Source organism: Urocitellus parryii, chromosome 9, assembly GCF_045843805.1.
Source record: "Urocitellus parryii isolate mUroPar1 chromosome 9, mUroPar1.hap1, whole genome shotgun sequence".
Lineage (NCBI taxonomy): Eukaryota > Metazoa > Chordata > Mammalia > Rodentia > Sciuridae > Urocitellus > Urocitellus parryii.
This window is the reverse complement of record NC_135539.1, coordinates 115,791,835-115,806,135: the sequence shown is the minus strand read 5'-3', so window position 1 is coordinate 115,806,135 and position 14,301 is coordinate 115,791,835. Positions and strand designations below refer to the sequence as shown.

At 52.8% G+C, this 14,301-nt stretch overlaps 1 protein-coding gene across 1 annotated transcript in view; it reads left to right on the top strand.

Annotated features, from left to right (window-relative positions):
- The first annotated feature begins 1,013 nt into the window (after positions 1-1,013).
- Positions 1,014-14,301, top strand: part of Lgr6 (leucine rich repeat containing G protein-coupled receptor 6) — a 116,820-nt gene continuing 103,532 nt past the window's right edge. The window contains exon 1 of the mRNA XM_077802619.1: positions 1,014-1,411. Coding sequence (XP_077658745.1) covers positions 1,200-1,411 — 212 coding nt within the window. The 5' untranslated portion in view covers positions 1,014-1,199. The remainder of the gene's footprint in view (positions 1,412-14,301) is intronic.

The following is a 14,301-nucleotide window of genomic DNA, read 5'->3' as shown; positions in this document are numbered from 1 at the left end:
GAGAAACCAGGAAATCAGAGAAAACAAGAAGCCATATGAAGGAAGAATAACCAACCCACCATCATCTAAGGAGAGAACAGGGTCTTGACTCCAGTTTTAGCCACTATTGTGCTAGCTCTGGAAGGTCCCAGGGACCGCCAGAGAAGATCCTGTTGTTTGAGCATCTAGGTGGTTCAGGTGCAGATACAGCATTGAGCCTCCAGGTGGCGCCAAGATGCTGACTTTCTGGCAGGCTCTGACAACCAGCTGGGCAGACCCCAGCCCCTCAGCCTTCCTGGGTCCTGGGAGCTTGCAGGAGCAACCTGATCCCCAGACCTTTAACTTGACCGAGACTACTTGAATGCATTTCCATTCACTGTACACTCACTGGGTGGAAATCCACACCTGTTTCTTCCGTGTGGTGGCATGGCCTCTCAGTGAGGAGGCTTCTCACAGCCCACAACCTTTCATCCCTGCTTTCCCTGGAATCTCCCCATCCTGATCCCTTCCAGGACAGCCCCCTCACTTCCCCCTCTCCTGTCTCTGACACGAGGTGAGGAGGGCTGACCCGTGCTCCAGTTCCAGTTGCCCTCCAATGGGCTGTGTGACCTTGAACAAATCATTTCTCTTGGGTCTTAGGTCCCTCAGGTGGAAACCCTTGTGGAGCGGCTAGGGGGCTATGGGAACTGAGATGTCTCCCAAGGGCCTCCCCCGGGTCCCTATGATCCCGGGCTGTCCCAAAAGGCAAGAGAGGCTGGAGTCCATCTGACCCCAGCTCTGGGGCACTCTTTCCAAACAAGTGCAGGTCTGAACTTTCCAAGCTCTGAATTTCTTTGCTTTCTTCCTTTTCTTTTTTTCTTTTTCTTCTCTTTTCCCCCCTTTCCTGGATGAAATTCCTGCCAGCTCGGAAGGAAGGAGGGAAGGGGAGCGAGCAGCGTAGAAAGTTTCCTTGACTCCTCCTCCGCCTGTGTCTCCCTCCCTTGCCAAGCCCAGCCTGTGAAACTGAATAACGAAGATCACTCAACAATGCCTGCCCCTCTCTGACTGCACGGTCCCTGCGCTGCCGCCGCTGCCGCCGCTGCCGCCGCTGCCAAGGAGAGCCCGAGGGACAGTCCCCGCCGACGGTGCAGCCTGCCGGCCCGGCCGCCGGACCAGGAGGCGAGCAGCGGCGGTCACTGCGCCTGTGCGCCTGCCAGGTGTCCCGCAGCCCAGCCACCGAGATGCCCAGCCCGCTCCGGCTCCTGGCGCTGTGGCTTTGCTCCGCGCTGTGCGCCTCCCCGTGCGCAGGCGGCGTCCCCCAGCTGGGCCCGGGGCGTGCTGCCTGTCCGGTCCCCTGCCATTGCCAGGAGGATGGCATCATGCTGTCAGCCGACTGCTCTGAGCTAGGGCTCTCCACTGTGCCCGTGGACTTGGACCCCCTGACGGCATACCTGTGAGTACTCGCAGCGGGTCTCCCCCTGCTCCTGGCCGCCGGCTTGCGCTGTTGTGGCAATAGTCTAGGGCACCTGCCTAGTTGGTGCACGGTGGTATGGGTATCCCGGGAGGGCTCTTGCCCTTCCAAGTCCACCGCTGCAGAGCTGGGGAGGGGAGTAAAGTCTGAGACTAAGGGTCAAGGGAGTATCGAGCCTGGGCTTCCCTTGCTGGGTTTCCCACTTGGCACCTGTGTGTCGTGGGGTTTCTGTGGGAGTCTAGGTCTGGCAAGGTGGGCTCTGGACCCTGAGCAGGAGGGATAATGAGTGTAGGGGTGACCTCTCCTCTTTCTGCTTTCCCAGCAGAGCAGTGGCCAGCAGGGTGACTGAGGGCAAAACTGACTGGATTGGTGGGGAAGATGAGGGAGTGCACTCTGGTGGGGGGAATGGGGCCCCATCCTTGGCTCCAGGAGGAGAGCAAGGCTGGCACACTGAGGCTGGGTGGCCTTGGTGAGGGGACCCAAAAGCTGGGAGGGAGCCTCACCCTCAGTCATCTCTCAGAAAGGGACCCTGCCAATGGCATCTCCCTTTGCTCAGGCCCCTGCCCCCTCCCTCCACCCCAGGGGCCTCCCTGAAGTCCAGTCTCCGGAGGGTTGTGTTGGAGACACTAATTTGTGGGCAGGCACTGGGGCTGAAAACCAGAGAACCATTTTTAGAGTCTATGTTGGGGTGAGATGGTGAGTGAAGGGGACCCTATTGGGGGCGGCTGTCCTGAGGATGGCTTCGAGGAGCTTCTCTCAGAACTGAGGGGCCAGGGGCTCTGGCTGCTCACCACAGGCAGAAGGAGGGGATGAGAGAACTTTCCAGACCACCTGGCTCCTCCCACCTCTGCTCTAGGGAAAGAGAATCTCCTCAATCTCTGCTCCCCCACGTAGCCCAGCGCCACCACCTTTCTTGAGAGAAGGTGGAGCAGGTGGTAAAGTCTGGGATCTACCTGGGATAGGATCCCAGAATTCTTTCTGGCCTGAGAGAGGCTCCACATGGCTTTGGAGTTCCAGGACAGAGGCCCTCTGAGGAAGATGGAGCTGGCTAGTCTATAAAGAATAGAGGCCCCGTAAGAGTGTCCTTATGTCCCATAAGAGTGTGTTGAGCTAAATGGGACCAGAGCTCTCGGGGTTGGCAATGTCTGGTGGTCGTGAAGGATCCTGAATTGCAACTTTTGGTGGGTCTGCCCTCCAATCTCCCTGTTCCCAATTGGAATATCCCCTGCTGCTCCAAAAGGCACCGGCTATAAGCCAGGGGAGGGAAGGAAAAGGAGAAGATAATGTCCATATTCCAGAAAGGTAAATTGAGCCCTGTATATCCAGGGGGTGACAGCAGGGACCAACACAGGAAAGCAAGACAGAAACTGTGAGCAGAGTCCTGTGGCGTTTTAAATGTGCCACAGCAGCTGGCAGAGTCAGGCAGGCTCCGACCCCACCCCAGTTACAACAAAGCACCCCCCCTTCTTGCTGTTTTATATACTGGGGCATGTGATATTGTTTCGTTTGAAGACAGGATCCTGCAGCTAAAACGAGTTTAGAAGTAACTTCTGTTGAGCCAGTCTCTGGAACAGACTTGCATGGGTTTCAAAGGTTGATCTGTCCAGACTCCTTTCCCAAGTCTTCCTACACTGGTCAGAGATCCTTTTTCAGGTAGGAATTGGGAAGGAGGGAGAGTGCCACTTTTGGGGTCTCAGCATCCCACATCCATGCTCATAGGTTCCCTCTAGTATCTGGACACAGTTCCCTTGGACACATGAACTACTTTTGGGTTCCGTGGGGGTAGGATTTTCTGAACTGGTCCTGAGTCTCCCTGGAGGCTGAGAAAGCTGCTCCCTCTTAAGACATGAGAAAGCTTCTGAGTTGGGAGAGGGGAGGAGACGGAGTCTGAGGCAACGTGAGGAATTAGCACACAGATCAGGAATATTGGAGGGAAGTGGAGAGGACTGTGCCCGCTGCCGTGGGCTGTGGAGAGTGATAGATGGTGTCCTGAAGGTGACTCAGAGAGTCTTCTTTCTTTACCCTCTCCAGAGAGCAGCCCAGCTCATCTGAAGGTGGAGTGAGGGTGAGGGCACTGGGAAGAGCCAGGCCTGGGGGGGTCCTGGGGCTCCTTTCCCTTGTCAGCAATGTTGGGAAATGCCTGTGGGCTGCAGAAGATACCTGTGGGTCCTCTTCTGCATTCCTGCATTCTGTCCCAGTACGAATCACTTAACATCTGCTTCCCCACCCGGCGTAAGCATCCCTTCTCAGCTTTACTTTTCATGGTGTAGTTTTCCTCATTCCTTCTGTTCCAGTTTCAGGGAACATCAGCGAGTCTTTATGGGTCTAAATGACATAGTCTTTGACATTCAAGTCCAAAAATTATGAATATTTCGGAGCCCAATGCCAGTCCTGTTTGATCAAGGTTGGAAGGACAGATTTCCTTTATAGCCCTTCAGGGGTCTCTCTTTTTAAAGTTTCCTCCTAAACATTGTCACCTGGGCAGGACCCAGTGACACTAGCTGGCTCTTTCAGGAATGCACCTAGGGGAAGATGGAGCCACGGTGCTTGGGTGCAACAGTGAGAAGGCACAATGCCCTCTTGCTCTGTCCCGTCAAATATGCACAGAACCAGGAGAAGGAATACACAGCAAATACTTGTTAGGAAAATAAAACAGAATTGTCTCAGAGTAGGAGAATCTAGGTAATGCCGTGGAGTCCCCCCTTTTCTGCCCTAAAGCTGAACAGTATTGGGAAATAGGTGGTGTGGAGAAAAGTTGTCTTGGGAAGCTAGCTGCAAAAGATCTGAGGCTCATCCATGTCAGCAGTCACCCCCAAGCAACCACTTCCTTCACACACAGCCACTGGGGCTAAGGAAGGGGCCTCTGCTCCATGGAACCCACAATAGACTACTCACTCCTTTCTTGGAAGTCACTCCCTTTAAGACTGCCTGTGAACTGAGTGTGGGGGTACACACTGGTAGACCCAGCAACTCAGGAGGCTAAGGCAGGAGGATCACAAGTTCAAGACCAGCCTCAGTAACTTAGCAAGATCCTGTCTCAAAATAAAATAAAGGGCTGGGGATGTAGCTCAGTGGCAAAGTAGCCCTCGTTTCAATCCCTGGTGGGGGAAAAAAAAAAAAGAAAGAAAGAAAGAAAGAAAAAGGGAAAAAGAAAGGCTGCCTCTGAGAACCACTGGATTGGTGTGAAAGGTCAGATGGTGAGTCTGAATGGAGACAGGGTAAACTGCAGCCTGCTCATCGCTCCCTGGGGATGTTTGTAACCAAAGAGATAGAGACAGGATGCTGGAGGAAGAAAGCAGAGGGCTGAGGAGACAGGCATTGGTCATATTGGTACAGGGCTCAGATCACTGCTTCCCAGCTATGTGAACCTGGGCCAGTTCATGGGCACTCTGTGACTCAGTTTCCTGGTCTGCAAACGGAGCTAATACCTGTCTCAAAGGGTTGCTGTGTGGATTCTCTGAGGTAATGTTTGTAGAGGGCTTGGCATAGGGTCTGGCCCATGGGAAGTGTTAGCCAGTGTTGTTATTCGGGGACCAGGGCCAGGAGGCATTAGTCATGGAAGACTTCTGGAGGAGGAAGTCCTGGAGCTAGCATTGGAAGAAGAGCAGTGCTTTCTATGACAGGTGTGGGACAGGTGTGTGTGTCTGTTGGGGATGGGGAGAGACTGGCTGGCAAGGAGACAGCATGAGCTGTGCTGGGGACCCAGAGTGCCTTTAGTTTTTTTTTTTTTTTTTTTTTTTTTTTTTTTTTACTGTCTAGTATGACATAGGGCTTCAGGGGAGGGGAGGGGAGTGACTGATGGAAGACCCCCCCAGCCTGCTTCCCAGTGTGTCCTAGATGGGTCCCCACAGGGCTTCTTAGATAAAGAAGCATGGAACACGTGACCTCTGTGGGGAGAGCTGGTCCTGGGGAGGATGTGTAGGGTCCGAGGTCAAGTCTCCTGTCTCACCTGAGCCTCAGGTGCCTTTCTAAGGGACTCTAAGAGCCCGCTGCTGCCCCTGGAAACTTGGGGTTCGTGAGTTCTCAGCCTCAGTCCCTCCATTGCTGGGAGACCCTGCACATGTCCTACAACTTCGCTGGACCTCAGTGTCCCCACATTTGGCTGAAAACTAGAAAGTAAGAGAGGCAGGGGGACCTCCACTGAGTCCCCTGCTGCTGATGTAGGACAGAGAGTGTTTGGCAGCGGGTGTGCGGGCAGGGAGGAGGGATGGGGAGAATCCAGGCAGCACCCAGACCGAAGCAGAGAGGAGGGCGAAGGAGGGGTGGAGGGATTCCAGGAAATGGGGTCCTCTGGGACCTCCTGTGCCGGCCTTTCTCCAAAGCCCTGCCTGGGGGGACGAGCCCATCAGAGGACGGTGGAGGGGTGTCGCTGGAGGAGTGATGTGAGGGGGAGCCAACACCCCAGTTCAAAGGAAAGGCAGGAAACAGCCCTAGGCAAAAGAAAAAGGAAACCTCTCGGCTTTGGCAGCAGTGGGCACGGGGCGCGGCCGGGTGGGGCGGCTGGCGGAGGAGAAGAAAGCCTGGCTCAGAGCGGAGTTGGCCCCCGGCCCGCCCCACTCCACCCGCCTTCCCCAGTCCCTGGGCTCTCAACCCCGATGGCCCCACACGCGCTGCAGCCTGCTCCCCATGCTGACCCAGGGCCACCAGGGGCAGAGCAGGGGCCAGGAGAGGGCACCCGAGGGGGCGCCCTGCAGGGTCATGGGTAGGGTCGTGGGCTCTGGAGTCTGGTGCCCAGGCTTGAGCAGCTCCGCCATCTTTGGAAACATCCCTCCACCTTGCCAGAGTTTCCATTTCTTAATCTTTGAAAATGGAAACACTCAGTACCTACCTGGAAGGGTCGTGAGGAGGAGCAAAGGAGAGGCAGAAAGCAAAGCCCTACTTTTCATATTACAAGTACTTTTAAAAATGTTAATTCTTCATATTGTTTTTACCAACGCCCTCAACTACAGATGTGCAATAGGCCTCCAAAGGGAACAGAGGGCTGCTTGTGACAGGGTGGGGGTTTGGGAGGCCAGAGCCCCATCTTCGCCAGCCCCATCCCCCATCAGATGGCCGTCCTTTCTTCCTGCCCTTTCCCCCACCCATTGACCTTGGTGGAAATGGCCTTTCAAGGAACCAGCTCTGCTCCTGGGTTCCTGGGCTGGGCTGACAGAGGAAGTGGGCCTCCTCCTCATGGGGAGCCCTGGAGTAGATGTGACCAGGCGCAGTGCCTGATGGGAGACCCTCCAAAGAGGAAGAGGCTAGCCTTTCAGGTCAGTGCCCAGCTTCTCCGGGAAACAGAGTTCCTGGGAATGAGACTTCTCCAGTACGGTCCAAGGGCCTTCAATGGTGGCTGGAGTGTTGGGGACTGTGCTTCATTTCTGCCCTGGGAATACCCACAAGGGGCTGTATGGATTCTCCTCTGAGCTCAGCCCTAATGGGCTCTCTGACCTTTGGCTAAGAACTCCCTCAGGTGGGAGCAGCGCCAAGGATAAGGAGTTCTGCTGGGGCTGCGGACACCCTGGGAAGGTGTAAGAGCTGAGGGTGGGCAGACATTCACAACCCCTTTCCCTGGTTGCAAATAACTTCTTTTAGCCCAACTGAAAAGGACTTATTGACTTGGGGAATTGTGGGAGTTCCTTTGTGCTAACTAATCCATTGGAAAAAAGGGGTGGTCCCCGGTTTCTAACAACAATTCAGGTCTCTCCCGCCGCCCTTCAGACATGGGAGAACAGGTCCCAGGAGGAGAAAAACAGCCCAGAGGCCAAACTTGGGCAGCGAGTGGAGAGTTATTTTGGAAGCAGCAAAAGGACATGGTGAGGGGGGGAGCTCAGGGGTTGGCACGGCGCCCCCCGGAGCCATGCCAGAGCAGGCCGCCTCGGGCTGGCGGCAGGCAGGTGGGGGCTGGGCTGGCTGTCCAAGATGGGGTACCTCCGGAGTGGAGGTTCCCTTTGTGTCCCATTCCCAGCCTTTTCAAGTCCGCCACAATCTTCTTTTTCCTCCAGCGACTTCCAGTGGGGGCTTGCGCCCTTGTCTTGAATTCTCCCCAGCCTTAGGGGATCAGAGTCCCCCTGATTAATTGGAAGGCTCGAATCTGAAACTGGGGCTGGGGCAACACCTCATAATGGGCTTTTGGCCTCTCCTGTCTCTCCTGAGCGCAGTGGGGATGACTTCCTAGTGGAAGTCCCAGGGTTATGGCCATCTTCCAGAAAGGCACTCCGTCATCTGGAAGATGCATTCATGGGATTCAACCTAGAAAACCCCCTGATGGGCCTAGGGAAACCTGCCTCAGAACCTGCCATCACCCTGGGGTGTGCTTCACCAATCACAGTACCAGTTGGCATTTATGGGATGGTTGCCCTGTGTCACATTCAAGGACTTAAACTGCCTGTGAAGGTGGTCCCAGTGTCAGGCCCATCTCACAGATGAGGAAACTGAGACTTTTAGATGTTAAGGAGTTTACCTAAGACCATCAGCCAGTAATTGCTGGTGCTGGGATTTTAGCCAAGAAAATCTCCCTCCTAGCCAGGTGCGGTGGTGCACGCCTGTAATTCCAGTGGCTTTAGGAGGCTGAGGTAGGAGGATTGTGAGTTCAAAGCCAGCCTCGGCAAAATCAAGATGCTAGGCAACTCAGTGAGACCCTGTCTCTAAATAAAATACAAAATAGGGCTGGGGATGTGGCTCAGTGGTCGAGTACCCCTGAGTTCAATCCTTGGTACCCAATCCCCCCCCCCAAAAAAAATCTCCCGCCTAACCTCTAAAGTATATTACCTCTTAGGGACTCACAACTGGTAGTTTCTGAGCTCCAAGGGTGTGGCAGGACCTGGGCATGTTAAATCCAGGCTGAGCAGCCCCTGGTAGTCTTTCTGGTAAGAATCAGCAGTTTACGCCGTTCTCTTCCTACTAACCAGTTGCTCAAAGGGAAAGGTGTTGGGGCTCAGCCCAGAAACTGGGGACTCTGGTGGGGGAGGGGGCTGCAGAATCCCTGAGCATGGAGCCTATCAAGGTTGTTGCTGAGGACTTACTTGTTGCTGAGGTTGGGGAGACAGGTCAGGGGAGACATGTCAGGCATGTGTGAAGAGTGAACTCACTGTGCCAGGTAATCGTGGGAGCATCCACAGAGGACCAGCTGTGAACAGCTGACCAATAGGTGCTCAGAAGAGAAAGAGGACCAGGTGGTGGAGCAAGGCTTGGGGCAAGGAGAAGAGGCTTGAGACCTGAGATCCAGAAGAATGCAGCTCAGGGAGTAGCCAAGGAAGACCCTCTAGAAGAGAAAGCCATGAGCCCAGGAGAGAGTGAGGAACCACATTGGGCTGTGATTGTCCCTCCATCTTGACAGTCTTTTCTGTCCCACTCCCTGGGGAGCAGGATGTTCCAGAGCAGGACTTTCCTCCTCAGGGCACACACTAAAACAAACCAGAACAATCCAAGGCATTTGGCAGCTGGGATCAATTGACTAAGCTGCTCAGGCTGAAGGCATCAGCCAACCCCAGGCAATACCTGGCCACCCTAGGGGCTGAGACCCTGGTCTTGGCACACCTGGAGACATTGCTGTAGAGGAAAGAGTGCAGTTTTGCAGTCAAGCAGGCATGGGTTCAAGTCTCAGGTTCAGCACTAACTAGCATATTTTTTTTGCCTCGCTCAGCCTCAGCTTCCTTAGCCTTGAAAGGGGCATAAATCATAAAAGATGTCTGCAGTTTGGCTCAGTGTTTGGCACAAAGCGAGCACATGGGAACTACTATGCATTCTGGTCTCCCCTTGAGAGAGACATTTGGAAGTAGAAACTGAAGCAATCATAAAGTGGCCCTTCATCTTGTCTACCCAGCACTGCCTATTCTAGAACTTTGTTGAGAGTGAGATAGGGTCTCATTGAGTTGTTAAGTACCATGCTATTGCTGAGGCTGGCTTTGAACTCACAACCCTCCTGCTTCAGCCTCCTGAGCTACTGGGATTTCAGGCATGCATCACCACGCCTGGTTTGTCCCTTCCCTTTGCCCTTGGAGGTGCTGGAGGTGAAAATATCCCCAAGGGTGTCCAGACTGAGGCAGGCTGGGAGGGAGGTGTTGAGTGTCTTCCATTGCACCATGTCTGGGATTTGGATGTGGTCCCCAGGCTCAAGGCCAACGTCATAGGCTAATGGAGGGGGAAGCGAGGAGAAGCTGTGGTGCAAAGGCGTCACCATCACTGTCATCGTCTAGCACCTTGGCCCAATATATTGCTGGGGTCACTGTAGGGCAGGGAGTGCTTCCTTTTTGGTGGGGGAATAAGTGGGGGAGCCAGGAAAATGGGACCCAACACACCAAGGTTTATTCCAACTGTGCAGTTTGAATTGCCCCCTACCTGAGTTATCACTGGCTCCTGGGAAACAGGCCAAGAGCAGCTGCCACTAAAAGGCTTTTAACACCTCCTATAGGAGGGAGGCCTTCCTCGGTTGACCTAGGCACTATCTGGATTTTTTTTTTTTTTTGGTACCAGTTTAGGCTGCAGTGTCCCTCCTCTGCCTTGTCTGTGACCAGTGATAATGCCACTTGAACCCACATGTTCTCGTGCAGAACAAACATTTATTCAGTCACTCATTCACTCATTTGACAGACACGGACGGGATGCTTGCTGTCTGTGAAGCACTGTGTCAAGGATTTTCTCATGAATCTTCCCGTGTGAGGCCAGGACAGTGGCTACCCCCTCTCTCAGATGAGGGGACTACATGATGTAGGGATAGAGCAAAGGTGAATTGAGTTTGGGGGACTTCAAAATCCATCACTTTCCTCTGCTATGGGAGCTCAGAGCTAAGAGATAAGGCAGCCATATAAATAATGGACACTAGCCAGGAGCCAAGGCACACGCCTTTAATCCCAGCTGCTCACAGGCTGAGGCAGGAAGATCACAAGTTCAAAGCCAGTCTCAGCAACAGTGAGGCGCTAAGCAATCAGTGAGACCCTGTCTCTAAATAAAATACAAAAAAGTGCTGGGGATGTGGCTCAGTGTTGAGTACCTCTGAGTTCAATCCTCAGTATTCAAACAAAAACAAATAGCAGACACTTTGTGGGATGTGAGAGGTGCCTGGGGTAGGGACAGACACACACAGCAGTCTGGGCACAGAAGAGGGAAAGCTTTGCTTAACTGATGTTGGTACAGGAGCCCCGGGTCAGGCCGTTGTGATGCACAAGTTCAAAACAAAACAAAACAAAACAAAACAAAAACAAAACACAGGCCTCAGCGTGAGGAGAGCTGGGATTGCACTCATTTGCAAGATGGAGTAATCGTCCTCTCCCTGATGAGTTGTTATATGAAGCACAATCCTGTTTGGGGGAGCACTTAGCACATAGGAGGTGTGATTTTATTCCCTGTTAAAATATCAGGTGTTACATTCTCTGTTTGTATGTCCCTCTGTCCATTTGACAGGGGTTTTCTATCTCATCAGATTCAGGAGTTCTTGAGGACAAGAGCCACTCTTCTCTCCATCATTAGGAGGGAGAAGTCTCTTAGGGCAGGAGCTTCCTGCCAATAGGATCTGTGCTAGCGGTCCTCTTTGTTTCAAGATTACGTCACACACACACCCCACTTCAAATATGCACAGGTGCACTCGCATGCTCTCCAGTGTGAGTCCCTACCTGCAGGGGGCGCTCTGCAGGGGCCATGAGCAGTACAGGTATATGCATTTAGTCTTTGTTCCCTCCCCCTCAGCTTCAGATCTGGGGCAGCCCCGGGGTGGGTGTGTTTGAGGATGGGGAGGCTGGATCAGGTGTCCAGGGATTCTAAGAGTTGAGGCAGGAAGGGGCCGTAAACTAATCCCTTGCCTTTGTGGTAGACAGAGCAGATTAGGAGGCTGGGAGGGGACTATTGTCCAGGACAAAAACAAGAGAGAACGATAATTGGGACAGAACTTGGGCTCCTGCCTTTATTACCTGGGAGAAAACTTAGGATCCAAGAGAGTTGGAACTGGGAACCAGCTCCCCTCTCAGATCACATGGACCTCAGCCCCCCCCCCCCCAATACAGTTACCTGGCTTCAGCATCTGTGAGCAGAGTGACTTGGGCCAACCTGGGCCCCCTTCCTGGACATGCCTATGTGGTTGAGGTACTCCTTGGCCTGAGTATGTAGTCTGCAAGGATCCAGGGGGCTCCATGGGATACACTGTGCTGAGATAGGCACAGGGACACATCTGAGTCTAGGTGCTCCCAGTTGAGACAGGCTTTGGTGAGTAGGCCTGTGCTTGAACAGGAGGGCAGGGGACATGTCACCAGCATGTGTCAGGCTTCCTCCCAGTTTTTAATAGTACAGCAGAGAGGTTAAGTGCACAAACTGCAGCTGGTCCACCTGGGTTCAGATCCTGGCTCTGCCTTGTACCAGGCCTTGGAGAAAGACTTACACTCTTTGTACCTTAGTTTCCTTACCTTTAAAATGGGGGTAATAACGATACCCAACTTATGGGGTTGTTGTGAGAGCCAAATTAGTACATGAAAATTGATGGCACACAGTAACCATTCACTGGGTTTAAGTTGTTATTATTTCAACTGAAAGGCTGGTCTTGAACTTGAGACCCTCCTGCTTCAGCCTTCCAGTAGTTGGGATTACAGGTATGTGTCACCATGCCTAGCCAAAAGTTGTATGTGATTTTTTAAAAAATATTTATTTTTTAGAAGTAGTTGGACACAGTACCTTTATTTTATTTATTTATTTTTATGTGGTGCTGAGGATCGAACCCAGAGCCTCGAACATGCTAGACGAGCACTCTACCACTGAGCCACAATCCCAGCCCCCTTATGTTATTTTTTTGCTGAACTGAGGGTTTAACTCAGACAAGCACCCTATACCACTGATTCTACATCCCCAGCTCTTTGTAAAAATGTTTTATTTTTGAGACAGGATCTCACTAAATTGCCCAGGTTGGTATTGAACTTGAACTCCTCCTGCCTCAACCTCCCAGGTAGCTGGGATTACAGGTATGTAATTGGTGATGTTCTCCATCCCACTAGAGATCTGAATTATCCCTCTGTCTAGCATTTCCATGCTGTATATGCTACCCACTCATTAGTCATTTAGTAGCTCTCAGTCATCAGAGCAATTATTTTGGTACTGCAGTGCTTGTGTTGAACCTTTGTTTTACTTAATAATGGCCCCAAAGTGCAAGGGTAGTAAAATTGGCAATTGGGATATGCCAGCGAGAAGCTGTTAAGTGCTTGCTTTCTTTAAGTTGTTAAAGTGAAAGTACCATAAGATATATTTTAAGAGACAACATTCACATAAATTTTATTACAGCATATTACCATAGTCATTGAATTTTACTTTGTTGTTCTTGTTGATAATATGTCACTATGTCTAATTTATAAATCAAGATTTATCATAGGTTTGTACATATAGGAGAAGCACAGTCTATATGGGGAGCAGTGCTGTCTGAGGTTTTCAGTGCTGTCTAGGGTTCTTGAAACAGCCCTTATGAATAAGGGAGCCAGGTACAACGGCCAGTTCCTGGATGGTCTTGCTGGACAGTCCCCGGCCCAAATGAGGAGAAAAAGATTTAGTATCATTCCAGCCTTAGGAAACCATCTTCCCCGCTGCAGGGTCCTGCTGCCTAGCCCTTCTCTGTCCTGCCATTCTCCTGCAGGTGTGGTGGGAGGGGAAGCGAGATAAGTCCCCTGGAGGAATGGGGATGGTCAGTAGTTCCCCTCCTCTAACTCTTTTGGTGTCTTCCATTTGCAGCTTTCAATTTGCTCTTCATTCAGTAGAATTTGAATCTGAGACCCTGAGCTGGGATTCTATCTTTGCCATTCACTCGCTGAGGACCTTTGGCCAAGTCCTCTGATCTCTTTGGGCCTGTTTCCTGTGGGATGAGAGCTCCTGAACCAGGGTATTATAGAGACAAAAGCTGGTGGGATGCCAGTAAAGAAGCAGGGAGGGAGAGAGGGGAGGGGTGTGAGTGAGCCAGGAGGGGAGTCTGATGGGAGGGGGGAGCCAGGGTCCCTGCAGACCTGCAGCATTCACTTCATGAGACTTGAGATCCCAGGCGCTGGGACAGGCCATCACCCTCACAAGCACCTCCAGGGCTGTGTGCCCAGCAAGAACAAGGCCCCCCATTAACAATGGGCAGCCAGTGGAAAGAGGAATGCCCTCTTCCCCGCCAGCCGACGCCACGCCATCCCTTGCCTCCTTGCCTGCTCCCCTGCTCTGAATGTAGAAGCCCAGAGTGCCACCCCGGTCCCCCTGCCTGCCCTGCCTCCACCTGCCAGAAAGGATTAGCCTCTCTGTCCCAGCTATCACAATGGTGCAAAGGCACCATGCTTTGGAGTTCAGGGCACACACTGAGAGTGGGGCTTGGGTCAGGAACTACCTGGGCCAGTGGCTGGAACCCTACTATGCCCAGTGCTGATGGATGCTTGGCCTTGGAGCCTGCAGGGGGCCAGAGAGCAAGTAGACTGGAGCAAGAGAGGAGGGTTTGGAAGCTCACTAGCTTGGCCAGAGGAGCCTTCCTGATGTCTTGCTCTGGCCCCTTGCCCTTACCTGGCCTGGAACCCCGATGAGCAGATGGAGTAATTCAACACCCCCCCACTTGCTTTAGTGTTTGACTTCTTAGGAATATTATTCTATAAAGTTCTTCCTAGGATCCCTCCTCTTCTTGCTGTGATGTCCCCTATTTTCCCTCTTGCTTTGGTTAAAGAGGAGAGAGCCAGTAGCCAGCCCTGCCTTGTTAGCTCCCTAGGAACTAGTAGGTTGGACTGGGTTTTGTTTTACTTTCTCTATGAGGAAGGCAGCTGGGCCTGTAGAAACCACCTTGGAGATGCCATACATGTGGCCTCCAGGGATCTCCAGGGCCTGCCTGTTGCAGAGGAGGCTGAAGACTCCCTGTGCTTCCCCCTGGGAATCAGGTTCTCCTGCAGTCTCCCTGCCTTGCAGTG